The following is an 18,357-nucleotide window of genomic DNA, read 5'->3' on the forward strand; positions in this document are numbered from 1 at the left end:
AAAAATCTCTGAAGCTGGAGTCTTATATCTCCCTCTCTAACTTTAAGCATCAGCTGTCAGAGCAGTTTACCGATCACTGTACCTGTACACAGCCCATCTGTAAATAGCACAGCCAACTACCTCATCCCCATATTATTACTTACTCTCTTACTCTCTTGCTCTTATGCACCCCAGTATCTCTACTTGCACATCATCATCTGCACATCTATCACTCCAGTATTAATGCTAAATTGTAATTATTTCGCCTCTATGGCCTATTTATTGCCTACCTCCCTACTCTTCAACATTTGCACACACTGTACATACATTTTTCTATTTTTCTTTTCTATTGTGTTATTGACTGTAGGTTTGTTTGTCCCATGTGTAACTCTGTGTTGTTTTTGTCACACTGCTTTGCTTTATCTTGGCCAGGTCGCAGTTGTAAATGAGAACTTGTTCTCAACTGGTCAACCTGGTTAAATAAATAAAAGGTGAAATAAAAATATTTAAATTCAAGTGTAGCTCTCCCCAACATCTCTCAAGCTCCACTGGAGCACTGGGCTAGCCACTCCTAATTAGCACCTGGGCCAACACAGGTGAAACACCTTCCCACTAACGAGATGGCAACCAACAGAGGTGTTACACATACTGACTGACGAGGTGACACCAATCGATGCACCCTACGTGCTAAAGTCCAACTTCATAAGATAAATGGAAAAACCAAAGCCTATATTTTTGTTGGACAAGTTTGCTCATCACCAACAGAAAACAACTTCTATCGCACAACATAATCAACTTAAATGCCTCGCTACTTATGCATCGCCTTCTCCAAAATAAAGTGGCTGTCAATCATTAAATACAAGACAAAAACAGCCACTTAAGATAAATAAATATTATATATATATATATATATATATATATTTTATATAGCTGCTGAAAACATAGACGTTTTGAAAAACGTACATACATTTCTATAACTCTCATCCCCCTGGAACGAGGGCAACCAAAACAATATTCATGTCTAAAACAGCAAAATGTACAGTCAAAATAAATGGTGAGCCAGGGCTACACAATGGCTAAAGACAACACACAACTTATGAACTGACCATCCTTGAAAGACAATCAACAACCAAGTTGTCCTTACCACAGACTTGTCTGATTTCAAGGGGAAACTCCTACAATATTCTTAGTAACTTTCCTCTCTTTAAAGGGTTCACTCGATAGGCATTTTGTTGTATCGGGGCAGAGTCCCCAACGTCAATGTCATGCTTGAGTACATTTGTTTGGGTTGGCACGTCTGAGAATAAACCCTAGTATTCTAAAAGCAGTGCAACAATGTCGCCTTTTTCCTCCGGAGACAACTATGCCAAAAATAGATCAAGGTTTTCCAAAATCTCTGAGTTACTCAACCGTCCAACTGGCACAGGGTGTATTGGGCTTTCCTCATACTATTGAGAAGACTTTAGTCAACGGTGACAGCAATGGCCACAGGCAGAACATGATTACTGGTTTCCACCAACTTTGCCGCCGATCGTAGTGGGTGAAGTGTGGTTTCAACATGTTGACATGAGTTTCTCTTGTGCTCTGGTGTGGCAATGATGTAATCCAGTTTACCATTTTTTTTTCATTATGAGGTAAGGGCCTGAAAAGCGAACCTGCAACGGTGACCCCAGAACGGGCAACAAAACCAGGACTTTGTTACCCACATTGAAAGTGCGGTTTCGGGCCTTTAGATCATACCAAACTTTCATTTTCATTTGCGCCTTCTCCAGATTCTCACTGGCAAACTCACAGACATGGTGTAATCTGTATTGAAAAGTGCTAACATGCTCTGACAAATTTGTTTAAGGGGTCGCCCTGCAAAAAACGTTCTCTCAGCAAACTCAAAGGAAGAGTTAATTCGGACTAAAACCGAGAGATTCCTGAACAACCTCAAGTGCTGCAAATAGTACAAGAGGGACCCTTTCATCCAATTCTTTCTCAAACTCAAAGTATTAAGCTCTCAATATAGACTTCAAAGTCTCAAGAGCACCTTGAGTCTCAGGGTGGTAGGCACACCAAAACTCAGGCTTCTTTCAAACTTAAATAGGTTGTGCTCGAAATCGCACCACAGCTGAAGTAAAGTGTAGCTCTCCCCAACATCTCTCATCAGCACTAGGCCAGCCACTCCTAAATAGCACCTGGGTCAACACAGGTGAAACACCTTCCCGCTAACAACACGACAACCAGCACAGGTGTAACACATACTGACTGACGAGGTGACACCAATCGGTGCGCCCAACATAGTGGCGACCAATCATTCAGGGCCTGTTTTGCATGTTATCTTGGCATTAATACGTGTCACACATCAGTCTACAAACAATGTAAAAAATAATCATTCAGTTAATAAAGCCGCATACAACAGGTGTAGATATTACTGTGAAATGCTTACTTACAAGGCCTTAACCAACAACTCAGTTAAATAAATAGTTATATTTACTAAATGAACTAAAGTTTTTTTTTTTTTATCAAAAAGTAACAAGAAAATTACATAATCACGAGGCTATATACAGGGGTTCGGTATCCAGTCAATGTGCGGGGGTACAGGTTAGTCGAGGTAATTTGTAAATTGACTAAAGGGTGTCAATGTATATAGTCTGGGTGGCCGTTTCATTAACTGTTCAGCAGTCTTATGGCTTGGGGGTAGAAGCTGTTAAGGAGCCTTTTGTTCCTAGCAGAGAGAACACTATGATTTGGGTGACTGGAGTCTTTGACAATTATTTGGGCCTTCCTCTGGCACCGCCTAGTATATAGGTCCTGGATGTCAGGAAGCTTGGCCCCAGTGATGTACTGGGCCGTACACACTATCCTCTGTAGCACCTTACGGTCAGATGCCGAGCATTTGCCATACCAGTGATGCCACCAGTCAGGATGCTCTCGATGGTGCAGCTGTAGAATTTTTTGAGGATCTGGGGACTCATGCAAAATCTTTTCAGTCCCTTAAGGTGGAAAAGGTGTTGTCGTGCCCTCTTCACAACTGTCTTGGTGTGTTTGGACTATGATAGTTCGCTGGTGATGTGGACACCAAGAACTTGAAAATCTCAACCCGCTCCATTTCATTAAGATTTACCCATTGAGTAAAATCTTCTGAGAAAACGTCAAAACGGAGCTTGAGGGCATGTTCATATGTCCTATAAGAATGGACCCATGGATATTTGTCCTGGGTGTCGTCGGGAACAGGCCCTCACTTACTTCAGCACAGCTCAATCTTCTTAAAAAAGTATTATTTGTAGCCTGCAAATGCATTCTCCTTAACTGGATAAAAGATCAGCCACCAACAATAAATCAGTGTATTGTGAGGTCTTCAAAGTGTTACCACTGGAGAATATTAGTGATATATAGGATATTAATATTAGTATATTTAGGAACAAAGGAGATTTCTATACAATATGGGACCCTTTTTGCTATCTCTTCCCCCTAATCTTGAAGATACCCTGAGAAGTGTCAATATAAAAATTAGATTCATTTATGGGTCAACTGGACCTTGGTCACTTTCTTGTATAAAATAAATATCTTGATGTGTAGTTATTTTACACACTAAAGGCCACATGTTTTGCAAGTCAAATTATTAAAGGTGTGTAAGGATGAAAAACAGTGTTAATGAAATGTAAAAATAAAAAATACAATTAAAAGCAGAGAACTGAAAAGGAATGTATAATTATTGTTTTGGTGTTTGTTGGTTATGTTTTATGTTACCGTTTTGAAAATCAAATATATGTACATACTGTATGTACAATTTGTTGATGTTGACCTGAAACAAGGAAAATTATATAACAATAATAAAAATGACCCAACAATTTGTTCATGATTGATGGAAAAATGTAACAAACAAAGGGCAGTATAAATCTGGTATAGAGTTTATTCATAGAGTATTTCAATGCAGTAGGTGCCCCAGTCACAATCACTGTGTGGTCCTGAGACTTGAAACTGCTTGGGTTTCAGAGCAGTGAACAAGGTTTGAGGAGAAAGTGGTATGTAGTGCCATCTTCCGTTGATGTTACTTGCCTTTCTTTTTTTAGCTCAAAGAACCTTGAATCATCACTCCTCTTCTAAAGGGAATTCAATGTGCCATACCCCATGTAAAAAAAAAAAATCCACCTTATATATACACACAGTTCTGTCATTCACACATTTATTTTCAAGAAATCTTTTTAAATATATATATTTTTTACATTCTCAATGAAATCTCAAAACAATTGGTTCTATATATTTCATCAAATCATGACTGCACCTTTAAATACATTATTTTGTACAAGTTATTATATTTGTTGATAATGAAAAACCCTCAGTCTCTAGGTGTGAGAAGGCACTTCACTGTGTGAGGGATTATAGATAGGTGCAGGCCAGAGAGAGCAGCCTTAAGGGTTTAACAGTTCAAAACAGTCATAATACTCATTCATGCAACTTATCAAAAAATACAAAACAAAGAAATAGCCAAGCACCCAGCCAGAGAGAAGTAAAACCTTGTGAATAACATGTAGTCCAAAAGCATTGAAAAATAAAGTAATGAGTTGCGAATTTCTTAGATTCATCATCTTCCCCTAATAACTATGGTTTAATAGGTTTTTGAGTCTCCCTTCGAAAGACACTGGCACACAAAAAAGACAAACCAATGCCTATATTTTATTTTAAAAATACTTTTGCCTCTCTGCTACCAGTGTTGCTTTTTTCTGTTTTTGGTTTTGCTACACAACAAGTGTTACTGAGGAAGAATGGAAACGTGCTCCAGACGCAATATGGCAGTCAAAGGTATGAGTTTAACGGCTTCTGTGGCAATCCAGCGGCTTTCACTGCTGAGACAGAAGGGCGTTTCGATTGGCCTTCATCTTCTCAAGGCGCTTTACTAGGTGGTTGTTGGTCATCTCCATCTCCTCAATCTTATCTAGTGCAATCCGCAGCTGTGGGAAAAATAGGGGAATGGTTAGAAATGAAAGGTTAAGACTATGTTTTATGTCAAAACAAACATCGGCCACTGACGTTTTTTATCTATTTTTTTGTTCCTTACCTCGCTTTGAAGTTTCCTTTTTTCAATTTTCAGTTCATCTTCTATTTTCTCTGAGTTATCCGCTGACGCCTTGTATCTGGACACTTGTCCTTCCAGTCTGTTGATCTAGATATGAGGATAATGAAACAAAAACAAATTAAACGCAACCTCCACATTTGAAGCGGACATTTATTTTCATTTTCTCATTCAAACGTATGTATATTAATGTGTCTGGTTCAGCAGTTTGCATTTGGTCAGCTAGGGTACATATGGAAAGTATGTCAGTGTTTCCACGTGACTTACGTTTTGTTCCATTGTGCCCATTTCCTGTTCTGCCTTCGAGAGCTTGAACTTGTATTCACTTATCTGTCTGTTGGCATCTCCTGCAGAGAGTAAAACATTAGAACATTTGAGTTAGTACATTTACATTACAAGGGAATTAAGATGTGAGCCTTGCTGTTAGTTTCTTTTTGGCAGTGTATGTTTAATGTAAAGAGAAAGCCTTTTAGTGAGTGTGCATAGGCTTTGTATCAATGGTGACCCAGCCACATATGCCTTTCTATGTTTTGTGTGAATGGTAGTGTGAATTTTTGTAGGTTTGGGCAAGAACGGGACTTACTTTGCATCTCAATGAAGTGCAGGTCAGTGCCGTTCTCCATCCTCTCTCCATCTGTGAAGGCATTCTCCATCTTAGAGTGCTTCTGCCTCTCATCCTCCAGTTGCATTTTCAACTTCCTGATCTAAGGGACACCACACAGAATGGACAGCATGACTTATTATAGCTGGACAGACAGTTAAAAAAGACATGAGAAAATAGTCAAGAGGAAACTAGTATAGCCGCTGCTAGACATCACTGGGGGTCGAAGAGGAAAATTATATATGTACCTGGGCTAAGAGTTCGTCCTTTTCATCCGCAAGCTTTTGTATCCTAACATCTGCAAAGGAAAGGAAATATGATAATTATAAAAAAGGTGCCTTGCAACTATGTGCTATTGTGCACCACCTTGCACCATTGTGCTAAAATAACAATGAAGTGCGCCCCCTGGTGTATTATTGATTGAATAACACATGTACATCACAGATATTAATTCATTTATTTCTCCCACCGCTCCCTTTAGGAAAACCTGTTCTGTCCCCTCCACTCACCCAGAGACCCTTCTCCTGCTGACTCCAGCACCTGGGCAGCCTCCTGTGTGACCACGGTGATCCCTGCGGCTGGGTCGTTATGGTTGATGTCCCCGTTAGGCATTCCCTCTGGGATGATGGCCAGGCCGTGTTTCTAAGGAGTTAAAGGGACACAGGGTTAAAAGAGGATCTCAACACAGAGGCTATGTCCCAATATCCACACTAGCATAGCACTCAGTGTGAATTGGACCATGATAGTATGGTCATTGAAACTTGGCTAGAGTGAGGCAGCATAGGAGGGTTTACAACTTAATGTACACTGCTCAAAAAAATAAAGGGAACACTTAAACAACACAATGTAACTCCAAGTCAATCACACTTATGTGAAATCAAACTGTCCACTTAGGAAGCAACACTGATTGACAATAAATTTCACATGCTGTTGTGTAAATGGAATAGACAAAAGGTGGAAATTATAGGCAATTAACAAGACACCCCCAAAAAAGGAGTGATTCTGCAGGTGGTGACCATGCACATTTGTGGCCTGCTGGAGGTCATTTTGCAGGGCGCTAGACTCCGTCTCATGCTACCACTAGAGTGAGAGCACCGCCAGCATTCAAAAGTGACCAAAACATCAGCCAGGAAGCATAGGAACTGAGAAGTGGTCTGTGGTCACCACCTGCAGAATCACTCCTTTTTGGGGGGTGTCTTGCTAATTGCCTATAATTTCCACCTTTTGTCTATTCCATTTGCACAACAGCATGTGAAATTTATTGTCAATCAGTGTTGCTTCCTAAGTGGACAGTTTGATTTCACAGAAGTGTGATTGACTTGGAGTTACATTGTGTTGTTTAAGTGTTCCCTTTATTTTTTTGAGCAGTGTATTTCACGGTTTGAAATGCAATAAGCCACAGAGCTGTATGTAAACAAACGGTTTACTGAGGTTTCCATTGCTTGTACACAGACTGACAGACACACAGCATACACTTAGTATACCAAACATTAAGAACACCTGCTCTTTCCATGACAGACTGAACAGGTGAAAGCTATGATTCCTTATTGATGTCACTTGTTAAATCCACTTCACTCAGTGTAAATTCAGGGGAGATGACAGATTAAATAAGGATTTTAAGGCGTGAGACAATTGAGACATGGATTGTGTATGTGTGCCATTCAGAGGGTGAATGGACAAGACAAAATATGTAAGTGTCTTTGAATTGGGTATGGCAGTAGGTACTAGGCACACCAGTTTGTGTCAAGAACTGCAACACTGCTGTTTTTTTTCGCTCAACAGTTTCCCGTGTGTATCAAGAATGGTCCAGCACCCAAAGGACATCCAGCCAACTTAACACAACTGTGGGAAGCATTGGAGTCAGCATGCGTCTGTGTAATACTCTTGACACCCTGTAGAGTCCATGCCCTGACGAATTTAGGCTGTTCTGAGGGCAAAGGGGGGTGCAACTCAATATTACGAAGGTGTTCCTAATGTTTGGTAGACTCCGTATAGTTCAACACATCTGTGGAAGAAACAACCGAGTAGGAAAAAATACAAAACAAACTTAGGTACACAAGAAGACATACATAGCTACCTAGGCCTACATAACTTAAATGGATTTCATGCTGTCATTTCAGGGTAAATAAAACATGAGTTTTAAAGGGGAGAAATTTCTAATTTTTTCCCCATTACACATCAAATGCTTGCAGGTTCACAGTTTCCTTGCACTGACTAAACTTTACGGATTGCACACAAATCCTACATCTTAACCTAAAATGACCACAGCATCCAAAGTGTATTGAATTAGTGGGCCCACAATCATCATATCACATGCAAATTTAGGGAAACTCCAAACTGTAAATTAGAATTGGTCCAACAACTACTGGCTATTATCCAGAGTCCCTGTCATGCAACTATGAGAGGACAATAAACTGTTTAGGACCAGTCGATTACCTGATACAGATTTCATTGATCGGTGAATCAGCACCAAGTTTCTTTCAGGCAACTCCACAGGTTTATATGGGTGGTCCGATTCTTTAGCCTTCTGCTGAATTGTACACTCATAAATTTATAAGGAATTGGACTGATGTAAGGAATATGGTGGAAACTCCCTCCAGCCATGCTTGCACCAACCCAATGCTTTTAAATACACGAGAAGGGAGTGATCGACTGTACACTTCTGGGTGAAGGGCATTGAATTTCACACAAACCTTACATATCCATTTGGTCAGAGAGAAACATACAAACCAAAACAACACAAGCTGTCTGTGCACATCTATTGCCTCTCGCAATCCTTCAGAGTCCCCCCAAGCGTGACCTCCTACCCCAATGTTTTTGTCCTTCCAGTTTATCCTTTCCTGCAGGGCAAACACCTCTCTGGTGAGGGTATCTAACTTAGTCTGGATTTGCTGGTTCTCCTTTAGTGGTATTGCGTACAGAGAGTGAGATACGGGATACAGGGTCAAATAGAATGAAAAACAGAATCAAATAGATGAAAAGGATGGAAAGAGAAAAGACAGGATGAAACATAAAAAATGTAGATAGCCTTGAATAGATATTGAGTGATAAAGTGAGAGTGATAGAGTGATGAAAAGTAAGGGACCAGAAAAAAAGACAGATGGCCAGAAAATGATCTGGAGTAGAGATAATTTCAGTATAGAGAGACGAGGCAAAGAAAAGTGACAAAGACCAGACAGAGAAAACGATGAAACAGGAGAGGAGACACTGGGATGAGTGAGAGACTATGAGAGAGAGAAGTATAGTCTCACACTATGGATCTTCATCAAGCTACTGCAGTACACAGACTACAGGACTGTAAAGAATGGAAGTGTAGAAAGAGGTGAAGGTGTGAAATGATGGCCACCAAATGTTGGTTTTCTTAGTGCAGCCATACCTCAATGTGCTCATCTCTTCGGCGGATTCCCTCCTTTAACTCCACTTGTTTGTGCTGCAGGACTGTGCATGTGTGCTTTTGTCTTTCTAGTTGCTGGAATGAAAGAGGGCCGTTGTAAGAGTCACAATCAATCAGAAAGTGCAACCATTCTTCATTACACAAGTTAAAAAGCTCAAAACCACCCAAAAAAGGAGTGCAGTCATGGGCAGTGAGCAAGATTCCATTGACGTTTACACTTATAGCATTTAAGTCTAGCCAGGTAATTGGATCAGGGAGCATTTTGATTTGGCCTTGTTTCGCCTGCAATTATATAGCTACACTCATTGTCAGCAAAGAGCAGTGGATCTCATGGTCAGGCAGACAATGGTGCAGTTGGACTTGGCCGCTTTGCTGATTATAAGACCTGCACACATGAATGAGTTCAAGTATATGAACAAGTTGATAGCGGTTGGAGACTTTGCTGCAATTTGCATATGCTCACCTCTGTCCGAGTCTGCATATGTTAACAGTAGATGATAAAGGTTATCTACTATGCTGTGTATGTGTGAGAGAGAGAGTGTAACACTTCACCTTAGACTTGTCCTCAGTTTCCCTACGCATCTCGGCCATCTGCTCTTCCATCTCCTCGATGACATCTTTGAGTGTGTCCACGTTGTAGATGAGTTTGGCTTTGTCGTTGTCCAGCTGTGCGTTCGACACCATGGCTTTCTTATACTTCTCCTCCACCTCCGACAGCGACTCCTACCAGACACACACACACACCTCTTTACAGAATGAACCATGAGGGAGATACCACAGAACAATAATTACTATTATTACTATAGTAATTACAGTAATAATAGTACAGCTCTGCACAACCACACTAGGGTTGGGCGATAGTGTCATCTGTCGACGATGATTGACAGCCATCATCGATGGTGACAACATTGTGATGTGACAGACGATGGTTTAGCCTATTTGAACTTGACTGGCACCGCGCAGTAAAAAAAACAGTCTCGCAGGGCAACACACAAGTGACATTCCGAGTAATTTGCCTATTCCTTTTTGCTATAGCCTATTTCAATAAATATTCTATATAGCCTACAGAATGCAAGAGAGGAATGTAGGCCAGACAGAGCGGAGAATTCAAAGCAGCGCAAAATGTCCATTCAGACAATATTATTTCTCTCTCTCTTCCATGCATGGGCATTAAGCTATAGCCTAAACCTATTTATATATATTTTTAAATAAAAGGACACTAGTGAGATCGACAAGTGATAAAACTGATCCACTTGATATCGATTGATATTGATAGTGCATTGATTCAGTCGGCGGAATGATTCAAGCCACTGATAAAAAATAAATAAATAAATAAGGAACCCTCGATTCCAAAGAACAAAAATATATCACAACTGGAGCGAGTTCGGCTATTGTGTTTCAGTTCTACCAAAGTGTAGGACCTGCCAGGAATCAGGTGTGTTAGTAAACTACCCTTCTAAACACAAATAGATTCAGAGAACAGTGAGCTTTTAGAGTGACTACAGAAAAGAAACCAGGAGTTCCTCAGAGCTGTGTGAATGAAAGCTAATTATAGATTTTAGCGTAGGACTACAAACCTGGAAACCCAACAGACAGAAGATTGTTGAAAGACAAGCAATTCATGGTCTTGTTCTTACTCCCCAAGCACTGCTTGAGTTCAAACAAGGCTTTCAATCCATGCCATAAACAGTGCGTTTCAAACTGAGCAGGAAAGGTCATGCAGGGAACATGCCATCAGACTTGTTCCCTTGTTCCCACACTGACTATAACCGCTAACTGTGTTACAGTTAGCGGTTATAGTCAGTGTGGCCCTAGATGAGATGTAGGTACAGCGGGGTTAGTGATGCCATAAGGCTACCAGGGGACAAGAGAAGGCACACCGTGAGCTCAGGTCCCTCTACCTTCAGCTCTTTAAGTCCCTGCATGTACCGCCCCTCTACATCCTGAATCTGGTCCTTTAGATCATAGATATCCTGTAGAGCAGATGGGAAGAAAGGGTTCATGGGTTGGGGTGAATTGGGGGAAACCAGGAAGAATTAAGGACAGATTTCAAACAACGCACCCATGCTGTTGGCATCTCCAGACAGTAATTTACCCAACGGTAGGCCCAGACATACAGAATGACAGCTTTATAGGAAGTTTAAAAAACATGTCACATACAATGTTCCCGTGCATACATGAAGTCCACATGTTAAATGAGGTGCTGAGTAGCAACGCACATGCCCCGCCCACCTGAGGATTTGTCTTTATCAGCCATCTATTTCCTGTGTTTGAGGGGTGCAAAATCCACTTGTCACTTAAATCTCGCTGGATTGATTGCTTTCATTTTACTCCAGCGACTCTTTCATAATCTGCCTGTTGTTTTTCCCCGTTAAAGTTACGAACGCGGAAGTGTTTATAATGACCTGTCAAACATCAAAATGAAAACTTGGATAATAGTGATGTCTGATCTCACAATGTAAAGTATGTATAGATAGGTGTAATCTGGAGCCAAGCATGTATATTTTTGATCCGATGGTATCTTGCTATTGACACGCTTGTTGAATTATGCAACAGAACGTGACAAGAGTAATTAAATTAGGAAATCTAGACAGTGCAGGTGAGTGCAGATATGCCTAGACAAAGGAAGTTTGTGGTTCCAGCCCTGTTCCACCCTTTATGTTAATGTATTCATACCCCTTGACTTATTCCACATTTTGTTATGTTACAGTCTGAATTCAAAATGTATCATTTATATATATTTATATATCTTTTTTACCAATATACACACAATATACCCCATAATGACAAAGTGAAAACATGTTAAGAATATTTGCAAATATGAAGAAAAAAATGAAATACAGAAATATCTAATTTGCATAAGTATTCACACCCTTGAGTCAATACTTTGTAGAAGCACCCTTGGCATCGATTACAGCTGAGAGCCTTTCTGGGTAAGTCTAAGAGCTTTCCACAACAGGATAGTGCAACATTTGACCATTATTCTTTTTTAAATTCTTTAAATTCTGTCAAATTGGTTGCTGATCATTGCTGGACAACCATTTTCCGGTCTTGCCACAGATTTATAAGTAGATTTAACTCATAACTCTAATTTGGCCACTCAGGAACATTCTCTGCCTTCTTGCTAAGCAACTAAAGTATAGATTTTGGCCTTGTGTTTCCTGCTGAAATCTGAATTAATCTCCCAGTGTCTGGTGAAAAGCAGACAACCAGGCTTTCCTCTCGGATTTTGCCTGTGCTTAGCTCCATACCGTAGATTTTTTATTCTGAAAAACTCTACAATCCTTAACGATTACAAGCATACCCATTACATGATGCAGCCACCACTATGCTTGAAAATATGGAGAGTGGTACTCAGTAATTTTTTCCAAACATAACACTTTGTTATTCAGGTCAAAAAGTGAATTGCTTTGCCATATTTTTTTCAGTATTACTTTAGTGCCCTGTTGCAAACAGGATACATGTTTTGTAATATTTTTTATTCTGTACAAGCTTCCTTCTTCTCACTTTGTCAATTAGGTTAGTATTGTGGAGTAACTACAATGTTGTTGATCCTTCCTCAGTTTTCTCCCATCACAGCCATTAAACTCTGTAACTGTTTTAAAGTCACCATTGGCCTCATGGGGAAATACCTAAAGCGTTTTCCTTCCTCTCCGGCAACTGAGTTAGGAAGGACGCCTGTATCTTTGTAGTGATTGGGTCTATTGACACACTACCCAAAGTGCAATTAATAACTTTGCCATGCTCAAAAGGATAATCAGTGTCTGCTTTTTATTTATTTTTACACAACTACCAATAGGTGCCCTTCTTTGCGAGGCATTGGAAAACCTTCCCGGTCTTTGTGGTTTGAAATTCACTGCTCAACTGAGGGACCTTTCAGATAATTGTATGTGTGGGGTACAGATATGAGGTAGTCATACATTTTTTAAATATTAAACACTATTATTGCACACAGAGTGAGTCCATGGAACTTGTGACTTTACTCCTGAACTTATTTAGGCTTGTCATAACAAAGGGGTTGAATACTTATAGACTCAAAACATTTTAGCTTTTCATTTTTTTAAAACATAGTTCAGTTCCACTTTGATATTATTGGGTATTGTGTGAAATTTTCTATTTAATGCATTTTAAATTCAGGCTATAACACAAAATGTGTAAAAAGTCAAGGGGTGTGAATACTTTCTGAAGGCACTGGACATTCAGTATATTTATGCAAATAAGGCAAATCTAATTGTCTTTATTTTAACACAAAATAAATACCTGATACCATTAGAAAATGTATATGAGTAAATTCTAAGAAAAAGAACCTGTGAAATTTGACTAAATGAATACCTGAATTCCCACCAGAATCCCTGAACTCCATTCTTAGTCCGTGCCAGTAAAATGTTTTAATGCGCTATAATTCAGTCAATTCCAGATGCATACTAGTTTGGAGTATCTTCATCATTGTCCAACTGTTGCATTTATTAGAATTGTTTAAAACATTAACAATTTTGATAACCGTTGCAACGGAAAGCAGAGAGAAGTGTGGATGTTTCAGATATTATTCTCTGACCTCAAATAAAACAGTAGTACGGAAAAGAGTAAACTACTACACAAATGGTTCACTGTAAAAAGTAAATGGATTGACATTTAAATGTTAGTGTTTATTAGAAAACATCGGTATTGTTACTGGTACTGACACAAGTGGAGGTGGAGGTGTGTGCAAGTGGAGGTGTGTGTTGGTGCGCAGGCATCTTACCCTAAATTCACTCAGGCTGGTGTCAGGGTCGACAATGCTGCCCGTGTCTGCACTGCCCCGTCTCGAGGAGGTCCCCCCCAGGGAGGCCAAGTTGGCCGCAGAGAGACAGGGAGTCGTGCAGCGTGAAGACGGCTGGAAAACAACATAAAACAAAGCACCTTAGTTAGAGCTCAAGTCAACACAGCAAATAAAAACTGTCAACACACGCCAGGACTGTCATTCAACACCAACACTGCCATCTGACACCACTGGGCCCTGGCTTCACTTATTCTCCCACTAAGCTTGAGCAGTATACAGTATATACCCTGTATACTGGGGTATTCTGAAAAACCAACTATTTTTGGGGGGGGGGGGGGGTTGGTGGCCACTGTGCTTATTATAAATTAACTATATAAGATGTGCCAAATAAATTATCTCCAGCTCAGGGCTCAAGCTATGCCCCCTTCCATAGACCTACATGGTAACTATGACGAGTTCCGGAGGACATCCTCTAACCAATCAAAGCTTTTGCTGTATGAACTGATATGTTGTCCATCCAATTAGAGGATCAGAGAATGAACCTAGTACTACGCATGTGATTTAGAAGCTTGGTGAATTGGTGACATTGTTGGATAGATTGAGACAGTATACTATTCAATTCAAATTAGTTTCTTCAATCTACAGGAGATGGAGGTAGATTATATATTGTTTTCTTAGTTTTAGAACTTTATTTTTGTGTAAAGTTAGCAAGGATTTTTTAAAATAAATTGCACAAACTTTAGTAGCAAGCAGCTAACTAACTACCAGAATCCAGTTATATCCACCAGAATGGCAAGCTAATGACAATTTAGTGGATTTTTTTTTAAAGAATGCTTTTTATTGAAAAAGCTGCATCAATCAGGTAATGGACAAAGGTCTGCATATTCAAACTGCAACTCAACGAGAAGGTAAGAAGAAACAGACTTCGACACTATTGCATTTTTGGGCAACATACAGTACCAGTCCAAAGTTTGGACACACCTACTCATTCATGGGTTTTTCTTAATGTTTTACTATTTTCTACATTGTAGAATAATAGTGAAGACATCAAAACTACGAAATAACACACATGGAATCATGTCATAACCAAAACATTGTTAAACAAATCCAAATATATTTAATATTTGAGATTCTTTAAAGTAGCCACCTTTTGCCTTGATGACATCTTTACACACTCGTCACATGGTTGTCTAAGTCTTAACTGAAAGGAAAAAACTAAAATTAGCAGACACTAGGCCCTCCATGGAATGAGTTTGACACCCCTGGTCTAAACCATTCGATTATGAGAGGAGGATGAATTACAAAGTTGTGCAAATTTTTGAAGATAAATATTGATACATTACTAGCTCAAACACTTTTACATTTGCAAAAATGACAAATGAATTAGTGTGTGATTGTGATTTCAGATCAAATGGGGGGGGCTCAGCTCAGGTGCCTACATACACATGATTTACACACACAGCTCAGATAGATCCAGCTCAGAGCTCATAAGCTCCATCAGCAACATATTTTCATTTAGAATGGAAAATTCATGTGTTTTTGCAACAAATGTTTGTGCATCGAATCAAATAGCATTGAACCGAATCGCATCGATTCGTTCCTCTAATCAAACCGAATCGTTTTAAACTAAAACGTATTGTTCCTGTCTCGTAACCCATGTATCTAGATACACATCGAATTGTCTTGAAAGGAAAAGATGCACATACGTACTGGTTAATATGTCTAAAAACAAGTTTGTGGGTGTCCTAGCAAGCTAAACAGCCAATTAGCTAGCTTGTCAGTGACCGTAAAAGTATGTGAAAGCTTTTTTTCCCCCTCATGGCTGAAACCAGACATCAAATGTCGCTCGTAGTTGTAAGTTATATGGATAGTATCTTCACTGATTGGATAGCTTCACTATCCAATCAGAGCTTCACTATCCAATCAGAGCTTCACTATCCAATCAGAGCAGCAGGACCAAGGTTCACCCCGCCCTTCTCTTTACAGACAGGCAAACTAGTCAGTTGAGTTATTTAGACAACGTAGAGCCTCACTTGACTGACTGACATGAGAAAGATGCGTGCTGGCACCAGAATATAATTTTTTCAACCTGATCACGAATAATTACTAAATATATTTAGATCGTAATCATATTCAGAAAATTGCCCATATCCGTTACGATACTAATTTTGTCCGAATACAAGGCCTCTACTTCTTAGCAAAGAGTAAAAACTCAAACAAGAATTTTGCAAGGACCATGTGGGAGTGGTCTGAGTGGGGAGGGGGAAACTGAAAATGAGCTGTTATTGGCAGAGGTTTGGAACTCTTTCCCCATGGTCTATTAACCTATTTACCACCTGATGATGTCACCAGGCAGGCCAAAACTCTATCCCACCCAAACAGGCTGAAATTTAAGGCAGCCTTTTCAAACAGCTCTTACACAAAGAGCATTATCATTTTTACAATATCATTCCAACCTCATAGTGCGGAAATAAAATTAACAAAAATATGAACGCAACATATAAAGTGTTGGTCCCATGTTTCATGAGCTGAAATAAAAAAAATCTCAGAAATGTTCCATATGTACAAAAAGCTAATTTCTCACATTGTGCACTTTTTTTTAACCTCCCTGTTAATAAGCATTTCTACTTTGTCAAGATAATCAATCAACCTGACAGGTGTGGCATATCAAGAAGATGATTAAACAGCATGATCATTACACAGGTGCAACCTTGAGCTGAGGACAATAAAAGGCCACTCTAAAATGTGTAGTTTTGCCACACAAGACAATACCACAGGTGTCTCAATTTGAGGGAGCTTCCAATTGATATGCTGACTAGGAATGTCCACCAGGGCTGTTGCCAGATAATTTAAATGTTAATTCTCTACCATAAGCTTCCGTTGTTTTAGAGAATTTGGCATTACGTCCAACCGGCCTCACAACCGCAGACTAAGTGTAACCACACCAACCCAGGACCTACACATCCGGTTTCTTCGCCTGCATTTTATCGATGGCAATTTGAATGCAAAGAGATACCGTGATGAGATCCTGAGGCCCATTGTTGTGCCATTCATCCACCGCCATCACCTCATGTTTCAGCATGATAATGCGCGGCCCCATGTTGCAAGGACAGGGCTCTACAGTGAAAGTATTTCATTTGCATTTGCCCCTAAAAATAGATATGTGCGAGCACAGAGTGAGAGTAAAGATTACAACCTACCGTGATATATTTTTCCTCCGCTGCTAATTGTTTAAAAACTACAAGTCCTACATTCCACAAGCGGCATGCGCCAATCACAGTAGAGTTTTCTGTGATGACGCAGTCCGGTCAGGGTGAGAGAAAGGTGAACAACACTGGAAAAAAGTATCGGTATAGGCTATAAATGAATTTGCAGACATCTCTAAAATGAAGCCCATTCAATTTTATTTTAAGCGAAAAAGAGACGAGGAGAAAGAGGAATCTGGCGAGGGGGATTCGCAAGGTTCATCTAATGAAGCCCTTTCACAAGGTTTACCTGAGGTGGCTAACGTTAGGGATGCTGAGAACAACTTTCGCGAAGCTACCGTGACCCCCGCTGTCACTTCAACGTCCACTGTAGCCGGCGGAGGGAGAGCATATAGATTCAATGAGAATTGGCTCAAAATGTTCCCATGGCTAGAGTTCGAAAACAACGTCATGTTCTGCAAATATTGTAGAGGGCAGAAACAGGCTCGTCCTTCGTGTCAGGAAACCCGCATCTGAAAAGAGAGAACATCTCGCGGCGGCATATCCAATGCAGAGATCTGTACCTGTTGAGACGGTGTCAGCAGCATTGAGGAGGCACGTGCTGCTGTCCGAGGAGGAGAAGAGGCGGCAGCTGAAATTGATGATAAACATAGCGTATTCATTGTGAAGGAAGAAACTTTAGTCAAATTTGAGCCGCTTATCAGACTCCACCACAAAAACGGAGTTGACATTAATACCACATACGACAATGAGGTAAAATGTGCGGAGATGATCGATCAAATTGTTGACATAATGAGAGAGAGCCTGTCAGCAAAGCTGAAAGCTGCAAAGTATCTTGCCGTTCTAATAGACAGAGACACTGATATATCCAACACCAAATGCAAGATTTTCTACACGCGATTGTTGGAGGATGGGAAGTCAGTCAATCTCCTGGTCGGCACAAGAGACCCTTGAGCACTCCCATGCCATTGGTAAATTGATTCTCTTTATAGGCTTTATTCTTTTGTCAAGTTTAATCATTGTTTGTAATGGAGATAGAATTTAGTTTGTCGGAAATACTTTTGTATAATCGTTTTCCTGTTGTCATTTAAGGTGTTTTAGATGCCACCAAGGCTGCATTTCGTGCTGTTTGTCCAGAGGAGGATGGAGGGTCATGGATGAAGAAGTGATGGTGCCTCCATGAACATGGGCCAACGTGGGGGAGTGATTTCCCACCTGCAGAGAGAGGCAAGGGGGCATATATTCCCAATCCACTGTATAGGTTTGTAACTAATAAATTCTCTATGATTTAGTTTTATTTGCTTGCAGAGAATGTTAAACAATACTGTGTGTGTGTGTGTGTGTCTGTGTGCGTGCGCT

At 40.1% G+C, this 18,357-nt stretch overlaps 1 protein-coding gene across 1 annotated transcript; it reads right to left on the reverse strand.

Moving 5' to 3' along the window:
• Positions 1-3,859: 3,859 nt before the first annotated feature.
• Positions 3,860-17,649, reverse strand: LOC129856857 (leucine-rich repeat flightless-interacting protein 2-like). The gene is made up of 13 exons (XM_055924619.1): positions 17,562-17,649; positions 17,337-17,365; positions 16,993-17,100; positions 13,775-13,906; positions 10,935-11,006; positions 9,586-9,756; positions 9,016-9,108; positions 6,149-6,281; positions 5,888-5,937; positions 5,622-5,742; positions 5,306-5,385; positions 5,024-5,128; positions 3,860-4,916 (listed from the first exon to the last, which is right to left on the reverse strand). Exons 1-13 carry the CDS (start codon positions 17,647-17,649, stop codon positions 4,806-4,808), a joined length of 1,293 nt encoding a protein of 430 aa, XP_055780594.1. The 3' UTR covers positions 3,860-4,805.
• Positions 17,650-18,357: the final 708 nt, after the last annotated feature.

The sequence above is a fragment of the Salvelinus fontinalis genome, chromosome 1, assembly GCF_029448725.1.
Source record: "Salvelinus fontinalis isolate EN_2023a chromosome 1, ASM2944872v1, whole genome shotgun sequence".
Taxonomy (NCBI): Eukaryota; Metazoa; Chordata; class Actinopteri; order Salmoniformes; family Salmonidae; genus Salvelinus; species Salvelinus fontinalis.

Bases quoted from the DNA above. Each gene is read 5' to 3' on its own strand.
- LOC129856857 (XM_055924619.1), bottom strand. From the start codon at position 17,649: ATGTTTATCATCAATTTCAGCTGCCGCCTCTTCTCCTCCTCGGACAGC. The intron at 13,907-16,992 runs GTAGGTTGTAAT...GTTGTTTTCCAG, and splicing joins CGGAGGAAAAATATATCACG to CCGTCTTCACGCTGCACGAC. The intron at 11,007-13,774 runs GTAAGATGCCTG...TCTGCTCTACAG, and splicing joins CCAGCCTGAGTGAATTTAGG to GATATCTATGATCTAAAGGA.